This window comes from Protopterus annectens, chromosome 5.part0 (assembly GCF_019279795.1).
Source record: "Protopterus annectens isolate FY-2018-M chromosome 5.part0, PAN1.0, whole genome shotgun sequence".
In the NCBI taxonomy this organism is placed as follows: domain Eukaryota; kingdom Metazoa; phylum Chordata; order Ceratodontiformes; family Protopteridae; genus Protopterus; species Protopterus annectens.
The window spans coordinates 1,894,058,203-1,894,077,970 of record NC_056735.1 but is presented as its reverse complement, the minus strand read 5'-3'; the positions used below and the strand labels follow the sequence as shown (position 1 = coordinate 1,894,077,970).

The window sequence follows — 19,768 nt, the reverse complement described above, 5'->3', positions numbered from 1 at the left end:
CTAAGACATCCCCTCACTGAAGCTGTGGAAGCAATCCACCTTTTACCTTGCAAAACATATCCACCATTTCTGGCATGAAATTATCCTGAATTTCTTGACTATGGAGCACTCAATATTCAGTTTCCAACTATCTAACCACAGAACATCTCTGGTCAATGAAAACACTGAAGCAAGCACTCATCTGACAAACACCACTGTTCCACAATAACCTCTCTGACGGTACAAACCACATGCAACACTAGAAAAATCTAACTCAAGACCAGGATTTGTGGACTACAGACAAAAAAAGATGCACTCACTTCAACAGGTCCTAAACAGACCAAACAAGACAGAGCTTCAATAATATCAAGGACAACTAAGATAATTTTCACTATAGGAAATATTCCTCCGGTCAGTGAAACCAGACTGGAGTGTATCCCAGTCCTCTACAATTAAAAACAATTAACTGGATAAAATTTGAAAATGTTTTTACATCTCAAAATATTACACATACACATGTATAAAAAATGCATATTATATATACATTCCCACATTTATTTATATACACACATTGAAATATACACAAAATTTGTGTGTGCAAACAGTGCACAAAAAACTGGGGTAGAGATCAAAAGCAATTCAAGGAAATAAAAATCTACCATCTATTATTATCCATTATCCGATATGCTATAGTTAGCAATGGCAACATTTTCAATGTCACCACTTCAGCACTATTACTGGAGCTTCCACTGCTCTAATGCTCCACATTGACATGCATACATATGACCCTTAAAAAAAGTTGAATTCTGTTGAGCTTCTATAAAATAGCTGGAAGAATAATTTACTTGTGGATATCTTTCAATTCCAGGGCACAAGTTATTTATTCTAGAAGCGATGACAGACAAGATAATAAATGTATGTGCATCTAGCTACATGACAGGACAGTAGCACTTGGATGACCTACAACAGTAATTCTAGGCAGGTTTCATCTTAGTTTATCTAAAGCACCACTGATAAAAAATATAAGATGCGTCAATGCCCTAGAAAATTGCATCTTAACAAATAAAGCAACATTTTCATGTAAATTTCCAGTGAAGCAAAAAAAATATCAAGACATTTTGGATTTAGAGATGTAGGCTCACACAGCAAAATATCTAAATACTAATAGTGGCCTATGGGCACCCTCTGGAAAAAAAAAGTCAACAGCCAACATTGTTAAACTTCCTGAATTTTTGTCTGAAGCAGAACAATGAGTTTTTGTTAATGACTTTCAATTAATTCAAATAGCACTCTACCAGCATTTGCTGCATACTGCAGCAGCAGGGAGTTATGTAATATTCTGTTACAGATACTAAAATACAAAATAAGATGCAAGTGCTCGAAAACCTCACTCCCCCAAATGCTCAAAGAAGTCTAGATTGTGAAATATACTGCATATTTACTAGTTTATCATTTACAAAATCCTTAAGTGACTTAAGAATACGTAGTCTCAAAACATACATGTCTGAATCCCTGGTGACAAGTGTTAACATATTCTAGTGTGTAGGATAATTTGCTTAGGGTACTATAAGCAAATTAAATTACACTGATGAAATTGGCAAAAGGAAACAATTTGTAATATATACATTACGGCCCGATTCATATTGGGCTTGCACTTCAATCAGTACTTTTCTAAAATAAAAAAAATTGAAGATTTATAAACATTTTAGAAGTCTCGTAAGACAGGTGATATTTTTGAACAACCTCTCAAATAAGTATGGAATGCAATAATTTTGAAGCTCAAATGCTGGCAAAAGTGGTTTTAGAAAACTAGGTCATTTTTACAACTACCAGTAGTACACAGTTAAACAGAAAATTCTTTAAAGACAGGTTTAGTAAACAGAGTTAGCATAATAGTCAAAGACAAAGGTGGGTTACAAACTGTAATGTAACAAGAGTTAAGATAGCATTAAACAGTAAACTAATTGATGGAGTTGAAGCAAAACATTTGCAATTACTATCCGTTTTCACTGTATCTTCAACCTAAGTAAGAGTAGCTGTATTAAGACTTGACAAAAACTGGCACTCATTTATCAACAATATGAGAAAGGAACTTAAGAAAATTTGGTAGTTTCTAAAGGAAACACATTTGGACAGACACCGTTCTAAAATTTTAACCAAACCTGGTATCCACAAAGTTCACTGGGAAGAATGGTATTTAATCTTGAACAGTTCACATTACTGTAAAATCAAAGACTACACACATACATCTCACATTTTGAAAGCACTGTGCTGTTTAGGAGCAATACATCTAGAATACACAATTTTAGCAGAGTCAGGGAACCATAAAAAAATACTTTATTCAGAGTAGGATAAAAGCAGTATTTAGGAATCTGCTACAGAGAAATGTAAAGTTTCTTCCGATTCTTTACTAAATAAAAACAATTTTAACTTGTACTACTATTAACACTTTATGTTGCGGGTTCATTAAATGTATTATTTTAAGAAAAGTTTTAAAACTAAGTTCTTTAATGCAACAGTTGTTTCCACAAAGGACAACAAAATTAGGATTTAGAACCAAGCAAATCATCCAAGGTAAAAACATAAGACTTATTGAAATTAAATCTGCAATAAAAATAAAATTACATTTACTGATGACTTTTCTGCTTTTTACGACTATCTGTATTCGACAGAGTAGTACAGATTACTCTGTTAATATTGCTGCTTTAGCAAATAATTTATTTTGATGCAGCAAGCAAATAAAAAGTGTCAATATATAATAAAGTTCTGACAACTTCCTATTTCACTATAGCTTAAAAAATAACATCCTCAGAAACATCAACTGTCTCAGCAATAAAGAAAATACATATTTTCCTTAGCCAGTGTAACTGATAATGGCTTCTAGGAAAGGTAGATGATCTTGGGCTTGCTATGATACCAAATGCCTGTGTGAAGATGATAATTCAATAAAGATATTTATTCGTTTTATTAATGTTGTCAACGGTTTGCTTCCCCTCCACAAAACTGCAACCAATCAATATATATTCTAGAAAAAGCTAGCCAAATTATTTAAGCCAAAAGAAAAGACAAGATCTTGGGTGCCACTGCTTAGTAACTTTGTTGTCCGAGACCTCAGTACATGGTTTGGGATAAAGTACAGCATGTAACCCAAAATGCCCTTATGATGCATAAAAAGAAAAGGATAAAAACTAATACTTTTAAAAATAACTTTGTACAAAACAAAATAATTGCAAACCATACCCTTGAACTGTACAAGTTTTTGAAACATGTCCAATTTTTGCCTCATATTTTCAGTCCATTTTTCATAAAATTGTGGTTTTCTGGCAAATTAGTGGTAAATCATTAAAGACTGAGGTTAGAAAATAATGACAGACATTTGAGTTTCAGACTTCATACCCTTCAGAAAAGTCATACTAATGCAAAACCTGTTATTCTATCAACTTTCTAAGTTTGTAAGAGCAATATTTAAAAATGTTCCCTCTGTTTGGGCCTTTGGCCCACTTATTTATGGCTTTGCACAGATTTATTTTGGCATCTGGGCAGGTTACTGAGTTTCTGTCTTAATACTGTGCCTACATTCTCCTTCAGTTGCAATAGAGCTTCTCAACATAACTAGAACAGAGTTATTTATAGCACCTACTGTTTTGTTATGTTTTACCTTCACATTGAACAATGGATATGTAATCAGGCATCAAATGAAATGGGATACTTGTGATTAAAAAAAGCTAAAACTGCAATCCAATCAATGTCAAATCTTTAGAGAGTCTAGTCCAATTCCTTATCTAAAGGTGAGTTAATTTTAATTACAATTTTGGTGAGGTTAACACTCTTACTTTTAACATCTTTATTAAATCCCATTTTAGACAGTGATGCAGGTATACAAACATTAATGGAACATAACATAATATATCATTAAGTATAAATACACATTGTTTTAACATACATTCACTTCAACATTTCATAAATTGTTCAGCTTCTATGTTACCTTAAATCTCACACTCCTCTTGATTATTATGCAAGTATTCTTCCCACAAATTCCATTTATTTCTAGGTAACTTGTTCCTTTCCCTTTCTAAAGCTCCCACCTCCAGTTCTGTCATCTCATTTATAATATTCAGTACTTCAATTAACAGTTGTTTTAAATTTTGATTTCCATTGTCAAGTATTTTGGCAGCCAACAGCATTTTTTAAAACAAAAAAAAATATTTACTGAATTATTACTTATGACATAGGCAAATCATGCATTTATACAAAAAAAAAAACTATGCTGACATTTTCTGTTGCAAACATTATACAAACACATACAATCTTCTATACAATCATTTTCATTCGATGATTACACAGCTCATTGAATTCCAGCCTTTCCTTAAACCCCATTCTTCCTCCAAAACATTACTCTGCATATATTGTTCCCACAATTCCCATTTTTATGTAATTTGCTCTTACCCTTTTCTAAAGATCCTATTCCCAGTTCTTTTATCCGAGTTAGTATATTCATTACTTCTAGTACATTTGGTTTAAACTTTGGATTTCCATTTTCTAGTAACTGCTTTTTGGCAGCCTCCAGAATTAAACACAGCAAGGCCTTGCTATAACTAGGCAATTCTGATTCTGTATCACAGCTCATAAAAAAAAAATCCTTAGTTACACCTCACTCAGTATCTCTGATAGAGTAGACTGCAGGGAATTTTTGAAGTCTGCCAACTCATTAAACTCCCAAAAATTAAGTTCCCAATTATTGTTTTCTTACCCATCACACCTCCAACATTTGCAATCTACCCAAGGAAAAATTCTTTGGAGTTTCCTTGGGGTATAAACATACCTATGCAAATACTTCCAAAGATCCTAAATCTTGCAGATTTTGTTGCATATTTTGGAGCCATACGTATATTCTCCCATTGTTTCTTTGTGAATTGCTTATCCATCCTCTCTTATCAGTCCTTTCTAACCTCCTTTGACAGATTCCTATAGTCACCACGCAATATTTTATATACCCTACTAATTACCCTTTTTAAAAACAGGGGATTCTGTTTTAGATGCTGCTAAAAAATCTACCAGTGCTGGTCTTTCACTAGGACCCCTTCTTTCTTTATCTTTGCATATTCTTATCAATCTCTAAACTGCAGTCCAAATTAATTCCTGGCCTCTTCTCATTGTAAAATACCTTGGTTCCTTTGCTGGTTTTCTCCAGTAAATTCCAGCACCCTCTTGCCAATTCTCTGTATTCCTGATTGCAGTGATCCCTATTGGCAGAATTTCCTCTCTCCACCCTAGCGTTGGCTTAGTTCTTAGAAAACTTTCTACTACTTTAGGAATGTAATATTTTGTACTGTTATTCTCCTTCAGGATCTGTATCCAAAATCCCAGCCTCTCCTTGTTTCTTGAGCCCCACCCCCACCATTTCATCATCATCATCCCTTTCCACATTGAATTACAGATTTCTGTCTGTGCTATGTGCAAGAGCCTTAAATGGGCAGCTCTGTAATATTACTTCAAGTCAGGTAATCTCCAACCACCTTGTTCTTTTGGAAGGATCAACTTCACCCAATTGATTCTTGCCCTCTTCCCCTCCCAGATAAAATCCTTCAACTCCATTATTTGCTATTCATAACCACCTCTGGTTGATAAAAATTTGCCTGGCACGCGTATGTAAAACTAAAGGGACTAAAAACATTTTTCCTGCTTGCATTGTGCTATTCATATCCATAAAACTGTGCTGCCAGTTTCTCAGTTTTTGTATTATCTTTTGTTTAGATTCTCCTGATATCTTTAGCTGTCATAGGAGAATGAGTTAAAAAGGATTATGTTAGGTACTTCATTTTATCATGTCTGCATAAATATAGGCATTTCTGAACCAATTCATGTGTGGGCACAGTTTATAGCTACTGCCTTTTTTATCCCCAAAAGATTTGAAACTGCCTTGACTTTTCTTGATTACCATAGAAATTCAAGGATATAATTGGCAAGTCCCTTATTTTCTTTGTATAAAAGTTTCTAAATATAACACAAAGGGTAAAGAAGGAACCGCTGCTAGCTCTTATGTTTAAGCTGAACTTATCAGAGACGACCCCCCCCCCGGACTGTAAATTTTCACCTCCAAACCCACATATATCTGCATAATTAACCTTATTATTGTATGAAGGAATATTAATTCTTCTACTGCCCTACTCAAAATCCCAGCTTACTCCAAAAGCTCTCTCTATAAAGACCCACCAACAGTGGTATTTTCTTACAGTCTGCTTCTTTATAGATCTTTGCTCTGTTAATGCTGTCAGAGGTTTGACTCTCCTCCACAAACCACATCGATCAATATCTATCAATTTTGGCATCACCTTTGTCATTCTTGATGATATTATAGACAAATGGTTTAAAAATCAAAAAAGTGGCCTATATGAAGCTGGATCTGAGGAGTCTTGTCTTTACCATATTTAGGTACAGCCATGACAGTTTTCTTCCAGGATGCTGGCACTTCTCATTTCCTCCTTTTAAAATAATGTTGCACAAAACCTTCCTGATGTTTATCACTTTCTTCCCTCCTAGCACAACTGCAGAGTGCTAAAGAAAATAAGGGACTATTGGGATAACATGCATGAGTTTACAAGAGTATTATTAAGCAACTGTTTTTTTTTTTTTTTTTTTTTGATAACACCAGATCACAAAAACTTTTAGCACAACTTAGGCCACAGAAAGTAGAAAAGGTTGTTGCCAAACATAGGGAGTCTAACAAGAAAAGTAATCTGAAATCCTGTAACAACATTAGAAATATTTCAAAAATGTTATGAAAATCTGTATAAAGCAGAGAAGTATGGAAATCAAGAAGTAGTGCAAATGTTTATGGAAGATGTAAGTATAGTTAAGATAGGAGACAACGATATAAAACTGGTGACATATAATCGATCTGCAGGGAAGTCTCTAGGAACAGATGACATTCCTATGGAAGTTTTGATGTTAGGCGGGTAGAAAGGTGATAAAGACCTGGAAGGTTGTGTGCAACAGTATTTTAAAAGGAAGAGAAGCACCAACATCCTGGAAGAAAACTGCAGTGGCTGTAATACCTAAAGATGGTAAAGACCCAGACTCAGCTTCTTGTAGACCCATTTTAAACCATGATTATGAAGTGTGTGTGTCTATCATAGCAACAAATGGCAAAAGTTGAAAGATTTGGATCGGTGTGGTTTTGTGGAGGGAAGACATACATTTGACAACATTAATAAAACAATTATGATCCAGAGGGACGAGAAACGCATGAAAATGCCACTGTTGTTGGGGAGCCTTGATGCAGAGAAAACATATGACAGAGTGAGCTGAGATTTTGAGTAGAACAATGGACGCATTTGCATTCTCTAATACAATAATATGGTTGATCAGGAGACTACATGGGGGATCAGAGGCAAGAATTAAAGTGGGAGGGTTTCTCTTTGCTAAGTTGGGTCTAAACAGAGGAACAAGGCGGGGGTATTCTCTTTCTCCATTTGTTACTTGCTTTATATTTAGAGCCATTGGCAAAGAAAATAAGGTATTCAAAAATTCAGGGATACAGTTGGTAAGGTAATCAAGAAAAGTAGACTATTCGCAGATGATAATATTTTGTACCTGATAAAACTAGAAAAAGGACATCACAGTGTTGTGTAACATTTCAAAACAGTTTCAAGTCTTTTGGAGATGTAATATTCATGGATAGTTTACAGATCAAGCTTTTGTTTTATGTACCCACACATGAATTGGTTCAGCAATGCCCATATTAATGGGGGCATGATAAAATAAAATATTTAGGGATAGGATTAAAAAGACTCCAGTTGTGGTACCCAAGGATATGTAGGAAAAGGATAAGGAAAAGATAATACAGAAACTGGAAACTCTTGTTTACGGATATGGATAACAAGATATAGGCAGTGAAAATGTTTTTAGTCCCTTTAGTTTTATAAACAAGAGAGGCATATTTTTATCAAATAGAGAAGTTGTGGACAATAATTGAGAGGTGAAAGAATCTGGGAAGGGAAGAGAGCAAGGGTCAAGTGGGATAGGTTGATCCTGCCAAAAGAACAAGGTGGTTTAAGATTACCTGATTTGAAAGGATATTTTAGAGCTAGGTAGTTAAGGGTCATACACAACGGAAGCAGAAAGCTATAACTCAAAGTGGAAAGAGAGAATTATGCAACAGGGATGTAATTCCAGAAATGAGAGAAGTGGGTTTTGGATGCAAATCCAAAGAACAACCACCATACAGAATATTATATTCAGAAAGTGCTCCGAGAACCAAGACTGCATGAGAATGGTGAAAGGAAATTTTGCCAGTAGGGATAACTGCAATTAGGGGTGCAGAGAATAGGCAAGAGGGGAGCAGAATTTACTGGAGAAAACTGGCAAAGGAACCAAGGTATTTCAGGCAAATAACTAGAGAGATTAAGGGAAACAGAATGGTAAGAGGCCAAGAAGACATTTGGACTGCAGGCTAGAGACTGCCTTCCCTACCAGACATTGCTATCAGAGTATAGGCAAAGAGAAAGTGATAGAAGATCCTAAGTGAAAAACCTGCTCTGGTTCATTTTTAACTGAAGCTAGAACAAAGCTGCTATTAAAATAGGGAAAATCAGATGGGCATATAAAATATTGCACAATAACTATAGGAATCAGAAGAGGTTTAGAAAAGATTGGGAAAAGAGACTGGATAAGCAATTTACAAGGGACGAATGGAAGAACGCATGTATAGCTCCCAAGTATGCTACAAAGTCTAGAAGACTTAGGATTTGCTTGAAAGAGTTTGCATAGTTATTTTTATACCGCAAGCAAATTCCAAAGAATTTTTCCTCATGTAGATGGCAAATGATGGAGGTGTGATGTGAACAGAGGCAACTAGGAACATATGTTTTGGGGCTGTAATAAGTTGAAAGATGTCAAACATTCCTTACAGAGTACTCCGTCAACAATATTAGATAAGGCTCACCAGGCTAACCCAAACCAAGAGAATGTTTCTGTGTACAGCTATGTATAAACAGTTCCCCTGAAAGCTTGTGAACCAGTTGATATTTGACAAAACTTATAACTGTAAAAATAATACAAATGCCGTTTAAAATTTTGTATGTACCTCAATGACTGTCTACTAAAAGAACTGTTAATCTCTAACATAGTGTGTATGATTGCTATAAGTATGCTCAATTTTTTTTTCTCTTCTCTCATGTGTTGTATTGTATCGTGGAGCTTTTCCCCCCGGGCCTGTAAAATAAAATAAATAAATATAAAAATAAGCAAGCAAATGAGTTTAACTAAGAAAATAAGTTTTTCGAGCTGGGACACAGGATCTGAATTGCCTAGACACAGTAAGGTCTTGTTAAATTAAATTCTGGTGGCTGCCAAAAAAGCAATTACTATACAATGGAAATCAAACTAAACCAACTGTAGTTGAAGTATTGTATATTGTAACAGAGATAAAAATAACTGGAAGAGCGATCATTAGAAAAGCAAATTACATATAAATAAAAATGTAATTGTGGGAACAATACAAGTAGAATAATGATGTGAAGTAGAAGGAAGGTTTAAAGGAAGGCAGGAAGTGAGCAATTTTTGAAATGTTGAACTGATTACAGTTATACAAAAAGAACATACACTATATATAACATATGGGACTGACAATGTTGAATGTTTTTTACGCAAATGTACATTTGCCTATAATTACCTACTTTCTGGTCTCAAACACTCTCCCTCTCTCTCTGATATACAGAGCCAACTGATATTGCCAACATCCTGGCAGATAGGTTCAGTGCAAACTTTACCCCCCCCCCATCCCCCAAAGGGCGCATCTCTATATCTGAAGAATGCAAAGCCCCTGTTATCACAGAAGCACAAATAAAGACCGCACTCTCCAAAGCCAAGAACACAGCATCCATGGGACCAGACAACATCTTAAGGTTCATTCTGCACGAACTACAGAACAAACTGGCACCCCACCAAAGTGCCATGTTCAGTCATAGCCTCACTTCAGGCTTTGTGCCTACTGAATGGCACACAGCAACGGCTATCCCACTCCACAAAGGGGGCGCCACCATGGAACTCGGGAACTACCGTCCCATTAGCCTGATGAGCCTGGTCTGCAAGACCATGGAACATATTATCTTGGAGCTTATAAACAAAGACATATGCAACCTCAAAACTCTGGACCCCACTCAGTTTGGCTTTGTAAAAGGTAGATCATGCATCTTAAACCTGGCTAACTTCTTTGAAGCAGTCACCAGAGCCGTGGATGAGGGTAAGGTGGTGCACACAGCCTATCTTGACCTCGCCAAGGCTTTCTACAAAATCTTCCACTCTGGAATTAAAATTGGATAAACTCACTAGACTGGGCATAAATCCCTACGTCACAAGATGGGTGGCCAACTGGCTCACTGACAGAACCCACACAGTGAAAGTAGCCGACTCCAAATCAGACTTCAGACCAGACCAGTGACAAGTGAAGTACCACAGAGTTCAGTCCTGGGTCCTCTCCTGTTTGGCATCTACTTCTCAGAAATCCAGGCTAATACAGCAGGTCTTTGGCTAACAAAGTTCGCAGATGACTGCAAACTAGGAGCCATAACAGGATCGCCTAATGTGGACATTCTACAAAGGGGCCTCACTGAGACTGATGCTTGGTGTCACAGTCATGGCCTCAAGCTCAATGCCAAGAAGTGCATGGTTATCCCCTTTGGGAAAAACACTGTACCCATGAACTACCACATAGGCAGTAGCCTACTTAACACCGAAAGTGTGATGAGACCTTGGGACACAGGTGGACAATAGTGTCTCCTTTGATAATCACATCGCCACAGTGGTCAGGAAATCCTTCTATGTGGCACACCTCATCACAAAGGGCTTCTCCTCCAGGAAAAAAAAAAAAAAAAGTCATCGTCCCTCTCTACTCATCAGGCCCATGAGAGTACAACCCCACCCCCCCCGTTTGGCATGTACCTTGCAAGACATCTGCAACAACTGGAAACGCCACAGAAATACCTCACCAACAGGATTACCGGCCTCAAACAGATGCAATATGCAGACAGTCTCAAAAATCTCCAGCTTTACTCTGAAGCTTATCACCTACTCAGAGGCGATCTCTGGCTAACATACAAAGCCATGTCAAACCCAGATCTCTTGGACATGCTACACTTAAAGAAACCCCAATCTCTCCAAGCCAGATGCTCCAGTGACCTAAACCTTGTCACCACAATAAACAGAACATGCTGGAGCGATAGATTCCTGTCCTAAAGCCTTCCCATGCTCTGGAACAGACTACCCATCCATGTCAAGCAAAGCTCTTCATTAGCCCTCTAAGAAAAATTATGACAACTGGATGGGAAATAAGAAATTCACCCTGGGGATCATTTCTGTGGCTCTGCTCGACGGGGCGCAGGAAAATAAATTCTTGGGTGGTGAAAGCCAGGGAACTTTTTTGGCTAGGCTTATATAGGCCACAAGGCCGATAGCCTAGTACTAACCTATGAACAGCAATTGCTACTTGTAGCAACCGAACAGATGTTCTGCACAAGCAGCATAAATTTCTGGTTACTTTGAAGTGCTGACTTTACGGCTCACCTAACTTGGCTCCCTCTCTCACAAATACTGTGCCACCAGCTGATCTTTACATTAGGTAGAGGTTGACACCCCCCCCCCCCCCCCCCCAAACACACACACAGAGCAGATTTGACAAGATCCCTGGGAAAACAGCTAACTTTACCTTTGTGAATGACTCCTTTTACGAGTTGCGTTTTACCACTAAAAGTAACAAATGCCCAGTTATTCTTAATTTGAAACACTTTAACATGATAAACAACTCAAATGCCACAAAACTGTTTTTATTTTTGACAAAAGCTTAAACCCAGTGCAGTTTGTCCAGCAAAGTCTCATACTTCTGTTAAAAAAGTGACAACTCTAACTCGCTGCTGCTACACAACATACAGCCTGTATCTGCTTAAAATATGAAGGGAGGATTCAGAGCACTCAACCTCTTAACTCCACCAGAATTACAGACAAATCCAGAAAGAATGGTGCACGCTTTCTAAAAATCTCAGTGCTACTAACTTTAGAAATTGACAAAACATGAAAGTGTGAATCGACGTGCATTTCCTGAAGCAAATTATGATAATAATTCGAGTTATATACTTAAAGTCCACCACGTTTTCTCCCAGTTACCAGCTTTAGGAAGAGGAAAAGAGCAACATTTTGAGACAAAATCAGGAACAGATGACAGATTTGTTAAGACAATTTACTTAAGCAAACTCTGAACTGGGCAAAGCTATACACAAAATACTGGCACTCGTATCTTGCTTACAAACAAATAACTATTTTCACCCATTCTGAACAAGACGAAAACAACACAATATACCCCCCAAAAAAACCCTAAAGAGAGTAGAAATTTTGGTTTCGGGCAACAGCGCTCCTAAGCGAATACGCGTTTTTGTACTTCAGAATTAAAGGCAAAAATCTGCAACAAAAATATAAATTTAAAACTATGGGGAAAGTTAACAGCGTGGAGCTGTCATACACAAGCACGATGCTTACCTTCACTAACCAAACTCCTGTATTCTGTTTAGCTCCAGTCAGATCCACTTCACCTTTCTCGGACATTTCGGGTACTTTATGTGCTCTTTAAATAAAAAGTAAGTATAAAAAATGACAGCTTATATACTCCACACACTACTACAACCACTTTTCTAGAACAGAGAGTGTGTACACTACAAAAGTAAACCAATGTACCGTCTCCTAAAAGCGCGACTACGGAACCTGATAAGGAACAAACATTGAAAGAGAGACTCGACTACCAGTAAAGCAGGGAAGAACAATGCAGAAAGTTGCCATATTGGGGATGGCTAAACTTGCTACGTCATCCTAATGAATACTTGTCATTAAGTGGAAAAGAAATAGTAGCAATGCGCATAAAAACAGTGGAATGCATTCAGTTTAAATCTCTTGCCCTTGCCAATATCAGTTAAATTTTGCCTCATATTTTTGCTTTTTTGTAAATCAGTGAGACTCGGTCAATAATGCCAGCCATTAGAGTGTTGTGCCTTTTATTGTTCAGTAAATGTACGATGATAAAACATGTTGTTATATTACATTTTAAATGAATTACAGAAATAGTTAAGAAGTATCCCTGATTTGGGGCCATTGCACTGCTGATTTATTTATTTATTTATTGGCATTTGATTACCGGGAAAGTCCGACTAAGTGCCTAGTTTCAGTGGAGGCTCGAGGAGAAAAGCTCCAAAGTATTACTAAAACATTTTAAGAGCAATAATTTTACAGTAAATAATTATACTAAATGAGACATAATATGAAACACTGTTTAAGAATATATACAACTTATGTGACAATGATTTAATTGTTAGATACATTTTAGCCATTTGACACAGAGTAACGGTAAGGTAGTGTAATACAAACAGGAATTGCAATGTGAAATGAGAATAAAAACAGGGTTGTGGTATATTTAGAAAAAAGTCATGGCAAAAAAACAGTAAGGAAGTGAGTGAAGAAGGGAGAGTAAGGAATGGAGGTGTAAGGTATGAATAGGTGCTTGTTCATATCTAGAGACAGTTTATCCTGGAGTTGAACAAGAACAGTGCCACATTTTGGCTAGGAAGTCTTTCAGAATGGTACCCATTGTTTAACCCCTCCCCACCGCACCCAAACTCAATTTACACATCACTCACTCCCATACTCCTACCGACCACCCTGTCATTCCCATAAAGCTAAACCTAAATCACCTTGATCCACTAACTCTTAATTCTACTTCTACACCTGCCCAGTCCCATGCCCCCCCACTCTTCCAAACCCTCTCTACCCCTAATCTTTTTAATACTATTAATACCCTTTTACCATTCAACCTCCTATTCTACAACCCATCTTCCCCTCTCTTTCTCTCCTTCCACCCACACCCAACAACATGATACACAGCACCACCACCCAGCTATATGTTTCCACTCCATCTCCCCCCCCCTGATACAACCTAAATTCCTTCACCTCTTCCACCTAAGAATTATGCCAACCACAGCTAAACCTCATATCACCAAACTGCTAATACACTTCCCCCTACTTTACAAAATTAAACCTAAACCTACTGCACTATCTCCCCCTAACATCCTCCATCTAGCAGGTGACATTCACCCAAACCCAGGACCCAACTCACCTTTATACAAAAATACCCCTCTATCCAGCCACCTTCCCACCAACAAAAGTTTTCAACTGTTTACTCTCAATGCCCAAAGGCTCTGTAACAAAATATCTTTATTTCAAGCCTGGTTAAACCAAAATCAACCAGACATCGTAAGCCATCTCTGAAACATGGCTCAAACCCCATATCTCTGACTCTGAATTTCTACCCCCAGGCTTCCAAGCCCTTAGGAGTGATCAAACAAATAAAAAAGGTGGAGGCATCACCTTAATCTACTCTGACTTACTCTCCATAATTCCCTACCCAAACCCCATTGTTCAATTTGCTAATGCTGAACTAGTAGCTTGCTTACTAAAAATGAATAATCATAAAAGTCTCTGTATCATTGCTCTATACATCCTACCAGGGAATAATATCCCAATCCTTGAAGAAATTCTGTTATGGGCTTCAACCAAAATAAATAACAAAACATATATACTTGGCGACGTAAACATAAACTGGGATAACATCAACACCTCTACACCTACCCAATCCATAAACCTCTTTAACTTCACCCAGATAATTCACACTATAACCAGACCCAATAAAGCTAAATCTCTAGGCACTACCCTTGACTGGATCCTAGTCTCCCACCCAAATAAAATTATAAATGTGGGCACCATTCCTGACACCATTAGTGACTACCTCCCTGCCTTTGCCCTTCGCTCAATCACCTCCATTCTGCACCAACACCAGTATATACACACTCGTAACCTTAGTAATTTCAACCCTGACACATTCTCAAACTCCTTCAAACAACTGAATTGGAATATCCTAAAAACACTTCCTCTCGACAATGCCATTGACCATTTTAATTCCACTTTTATAAACACTCTTAACAATTTTGAACCAATAAGAACAAAAAGAATAAAAAACAAGTCTGCCCTATGGCTAACCAAAGACACTAAACAATTAATGCACCAAAGGGACAAATCCTGGAAACTATACCAGAAAAATAAACTCCCTAAAACCCTACTTGAATATACACAGTGTAGTTCTGGATCTCTCCAAGGCATTTGATACCGTTTCCCATACCCATCTACTGAGTCATCTTTCAAACCTAAATCTCTCCCAAAATTCCATTTGCTGGTTCTCAGGCTACTTGACTGACAGATCTCAGGCAGTAAAATGGAAAAAAAAAGTCTCTCTCCCTTTCTCCCTACCCGCACCGGCGTACCACAGGGATCCATTCTTGGTCCCATGTTGTTCAATATCTTTATCAACACATTTCACTCTGCTATACCCAATGCGCTGCCACTAATCTCCCCAAACTCCTAATAAAGACCCAAACTGCCTTCTCCACTACAGAGGCCTGAATGTACCAAAACCACCTCTCCCTAAATGCAAACAAATCCAAAATACTAATCTTCCTACCATCAAAACCTTTCCCTTTTGACAAATCTTCTTTTAAAGTGATAAGCCAAAACAACTCTCTTGTTGAAATTATCTCTATGCTAAATTGCTAGACGTTATTATAGATGAGCACCTGAAATTTGGCAACCTTATTCTTCAAAACATAAAAAAAAAAAAACTTGGCATGCTATACAAGAACAATCGCTTCCTCTCAGCCCATACCAGACATACTCTCACCTCTACCTACCTTTTTCCCTCCCTAATGTATGGCGCACCCCTTCTTACCAATCTATCAGCATCCATCACTTCCAAATTAGAAAACTGTTATAACAAAATTTTCAAATTCGCCACCAACACCAAAAACCCCTCCCATCACAGCCTTGCCCTTCACTCTCTAAATGGGCTTGAACTTCCAAATTATCTGGACTATCTCCAACTCTTAACAGCTCATAGACTACTCTTCAACCCAATCAAATGCCCTGCCCTTACAAACATCCTTCTTCCTTACATCCCAAACAGAACTCTTAGGTCTGCTCACCAAAACTTAATTACTGTCTATAAACCTAACCGTCCACCAGGACAACTACTCCTCTCCTGCTCCTTAGCCAAAAAATGGAATTCTCTCCATCCTACCCTAAGAAAAATGCTGAATGTGGAAAACTTTAAAACCCAGCTCCATTTCTATCTCTCCTCTAATTGGAAATATAACTGCATCTTTCTAACCTAGCTCACCTCTCCCTTCTTACCCTTTTATATCTAAGCTTTATTTCCATCTTTGTATAATAACTATCTCTTCAAAATACTAACAATACTCACATACAAAAATCTTCCTTCTTCCAATGTGCAACCTTTCTTATCTCAATATTTTGATTGTTACATTTAGTCATTATAAGAAGGCCTCAGACAAACTAATGTCTAGAATTTGATACTTACAACTGCCTTTCTCAAAATAATTTTGTAAATACTCTTCTTTGACTTGTATATATTTGTATTTGTTTTGACTTGTACATACATTTGTATTTGTACTCATATCTGCTGTATATTTTTCTCTTGATTTTACTTGTAATTTGTATCCTGCTGTATTTTATTGTTGGAGCTTTTCTCCCTGGACCTCCACTGCAAATGGGCTCCCTGGGCCCAGTGGACTTCCCCAGTTATCAAACTGGACATAAATAATAAATAAATAAATAACTGGAAGGAGGGTATTGACCTGACGGATGCATGTAAGGAGTTCCAGGTCTTAGCAACATCGTATGAGTGCAGACCATGCCCAGCAGATTTCATAGGATTGTGGACAAAGAGGAGTTTTTGGTCATTGGATCATAATGACCCACTGGGAACGCAGTTGTGTAGGATGGTATTTAGTGCTGGCCAAGCAGATGAATACTGGATAATTTTATAGGTGGTAAGAAACTGTGTATATGTTATCCAATTTAGGGTTTTTAGTGCTTTACAGTTGGTGGATTCTGAAAGAGGTATTTACTACAATTTTTGCCACTTTACTATAGCATTGTTCAAGTTTTGATTTTTGTGATCAATAAATAACACAGGACACCATTCAGCTTAGTGTCCTTTTATGACATTTATTTATTTATTGTTATTATTTTTAAAGTAAAGAAACAAGGTAGCTGCATTTCTTGACATTATAAATAACTACATAACATGCAGCACCTTATAAGGGAGGTGATGTGCACCTGACCACCTATTTTGAGGGTTTTCTGATCTGTCCCACTTATAGGCTATCTAATTCATAGTCTAGAGCATGAGATGGCATGGAGCAAAAAACCTCCAAGCTTTAAAAACTGGATGTGATGGCCATGGTGAAAGGAGGAACAGAGGTCATAATCAGCATTTGTGTGAGATACTTTTTAATCCTGCCTGGCCATTTGAAATTGGCAGTAGACAGCTTTGCAGGTCTAATGTTGATTAATTTATTCCAGTTGGCTAGTAATTACATGTTGTGTGAAACAGTGATGAAATACATTACTGCGATTCTTATTTTATTTTATTTTATTTTATTACTTTTGGGCATCTGGGATGTATGCAGATAACAAAGTAACAATAATATCTGGGCATGGGCACTGTTTGTGAATAAAAATGACTGACCCTTCTATTGTTTGTTCATTATTCCAGATTTGTGGGACTATTTTTTTGTGAAGTAACTTGGAATATTTTACAGTAGCTGCTGTTTTTGTGAAGCAAATGCTATATACATTACTATAGCCTTTTTATATATTATAGTCAGACCTCTGAGGTATGCACCTTCAACAAAGTATCCATACCTTCTGTGAAGGGGTGCCTGTGGATTAAAGTAACTGACCATTTTGTCTTTTTCTGAGATATAACAGTCATTAATCTGACTTTGCAGGACTAGTATGCATTTCTACAAGGAAAGTGGAATATTTTGCTGTGACTATTGCGTATGAAAAAATTGAAATACACTACTGTGGGTGATATTATTATTATTATTATTATTATTATTATTATTACTATTTATTTTACCACAATCAGATATCTGTGATGTATATAAAATATAAAATATAAAGAGATATTACCGCTAACTCTCCCAAAGTACCCTGTAGCAAATGAACCAGTACGAAAAAGCAAAACAGCTGCCAGGATACACCACGAGAAGTCAGTTGTAGATAAAAATCTTCTTTATTCCATCAACAGGTAAAGGATAAGCGCTTTCGCGTGCTTCATGCACGCTTCATCAGATCTATTTTTACCATATTACTACACCTCTTATATAGTGAAATTTAATTAATCAATTCAAAGAAACCCAATCAATTAATTAAAACTTGATTCATCATCAATTAAAACTTTAAAGTCACATATTCCATGGCAATGCATCTTCCTGACAGATCTCAGTGGACCGGCATGAACAAAGCTTGCCAATGTAACCACATTATTAGAACATTATTAAAACATGACCAAAAAATGCATGTGGAGTCCTATCATCATCTAATGAACAAATGAGTGTAAATATAAAATAAAAACAAAAATAAGAATAGAAATAAGCACATATGTAACGTGTCTAAATACACAAATACACAAATAAATGGCTGCAAAAATTGCCTAGAGCATTCACTTAAAATAAAGTGAAATTTAAACTTTATCGGCAATCGCTGACATCTCTACTTTCTATCTAGCTTAAATCCATGACACCCTATTTAATACTAAATTAATATCAAAAAGGACAGAACATATTTGAATGTTGTATTACTTTATGTCTGTCATCCAGACTATAAAGTCAACTACATCTAGCTGATTTCCTTGTATAACTAGCATAACTACAGAACTTGCAAGTAGCTAAAGCTAAGCTTCATCACATCTGGAAATGATTTACATGCTCTTTCACTTGAAGTAATTAAAACAATAATAATAATAGCCAAATCCTACAAAAGAGAGCGTTCTAATCATAGTGCATCGTATTTTAAAAACAGCGGGTGACATTTTGTAAGTTTATAAACTAGAAATTACTCAGCCACTCTCACTTTGATTTAAGAAGTCCTGGAAATAAAAACAATAAATCAAATAAATTACTGATATTTGTATACTCATATGTATAACAGCCCAAGAGAAAGGAAGCATGTTAGAAACAGATTTTTTAACTTGAGTAAAGCTGAATGTGATTCACTGAATAGATTACGAAGTAATACTGATATCTTAATAACATCTGCTGACAAAGGGGGGGGAGTTGTTCTGTTAGACAAAACTGAATACATTGCTATTGTTGAAACGAGTCTAACACATGACAGCACTTATAAGGTACTAACATTGGATGGTGTTAAGAGTATAATAAATAGTGTTAGTGATAGTCTATATGACTTACTTATGTGCCGACAAATCAGCCGAGAAATGTTTGATTTTTTATATGTCAATGAACCACTCATACCAATCTTAAAGGGCCTACCCAAAATACATAAAGATGTTGAGCCATTACCCATGAGACCTATTGTATCGGGTAGACAATGGGTGACCTACAATATTTCTATATTTTTGAAAAATGTTAAGACCCCTGGTCAATAACATTAGTACTATCCTAAGAGATACACAACACCTGTTGAATGACTTAGAGGCCACTGAATTTTTAAAGACAGATACCAGTAAACCATTTTTAGTCATGTTAGATGTCTGTAACTTGTTTACATGCATCCCAAATGAATATGGATTACAGGCCATTAGAGAGCTAATGGTTAAAATAAGTGATTTTTCATGTGATAGACAGATCCTGATTAACCAACTTTTAGACATGGT

At 36.7% G+C, this 19,768-nt stretch overlaps 1 protein-coding gene across 1 annotated transcript in view; it reads right to left on the bottom strand.

The window, feature by feature from the left end:
* The window catches only part of GTF2F2 (general transcription factor IIF subunit 2), a 2,274,453-nt gene extending 2,261,644 nt beyond the window's left edge, over positions 1–12,809 (bottom strand). The window contains exons 1-2 of the mRNA XM_044071713.1: positions 12,703–12,809; positions 12,508–12,592 (exon numbers count right to left, since the gene is read on the bottom strand). Of these exons, the coding sequence (XP_043927648.1) occupies positions 12,508–12,573 (66 nt within the window). The 5' untranslated portion in view covers positions 12,574–12,592; positions 12,703–12,809. The remainder of the gene's footprint in view (positions 1–12,507; positions 12,593–12,702) is intronic.
* Between the last annotated feature and the right edge of the window lie 6,959 nt (positions 12,810–19,768).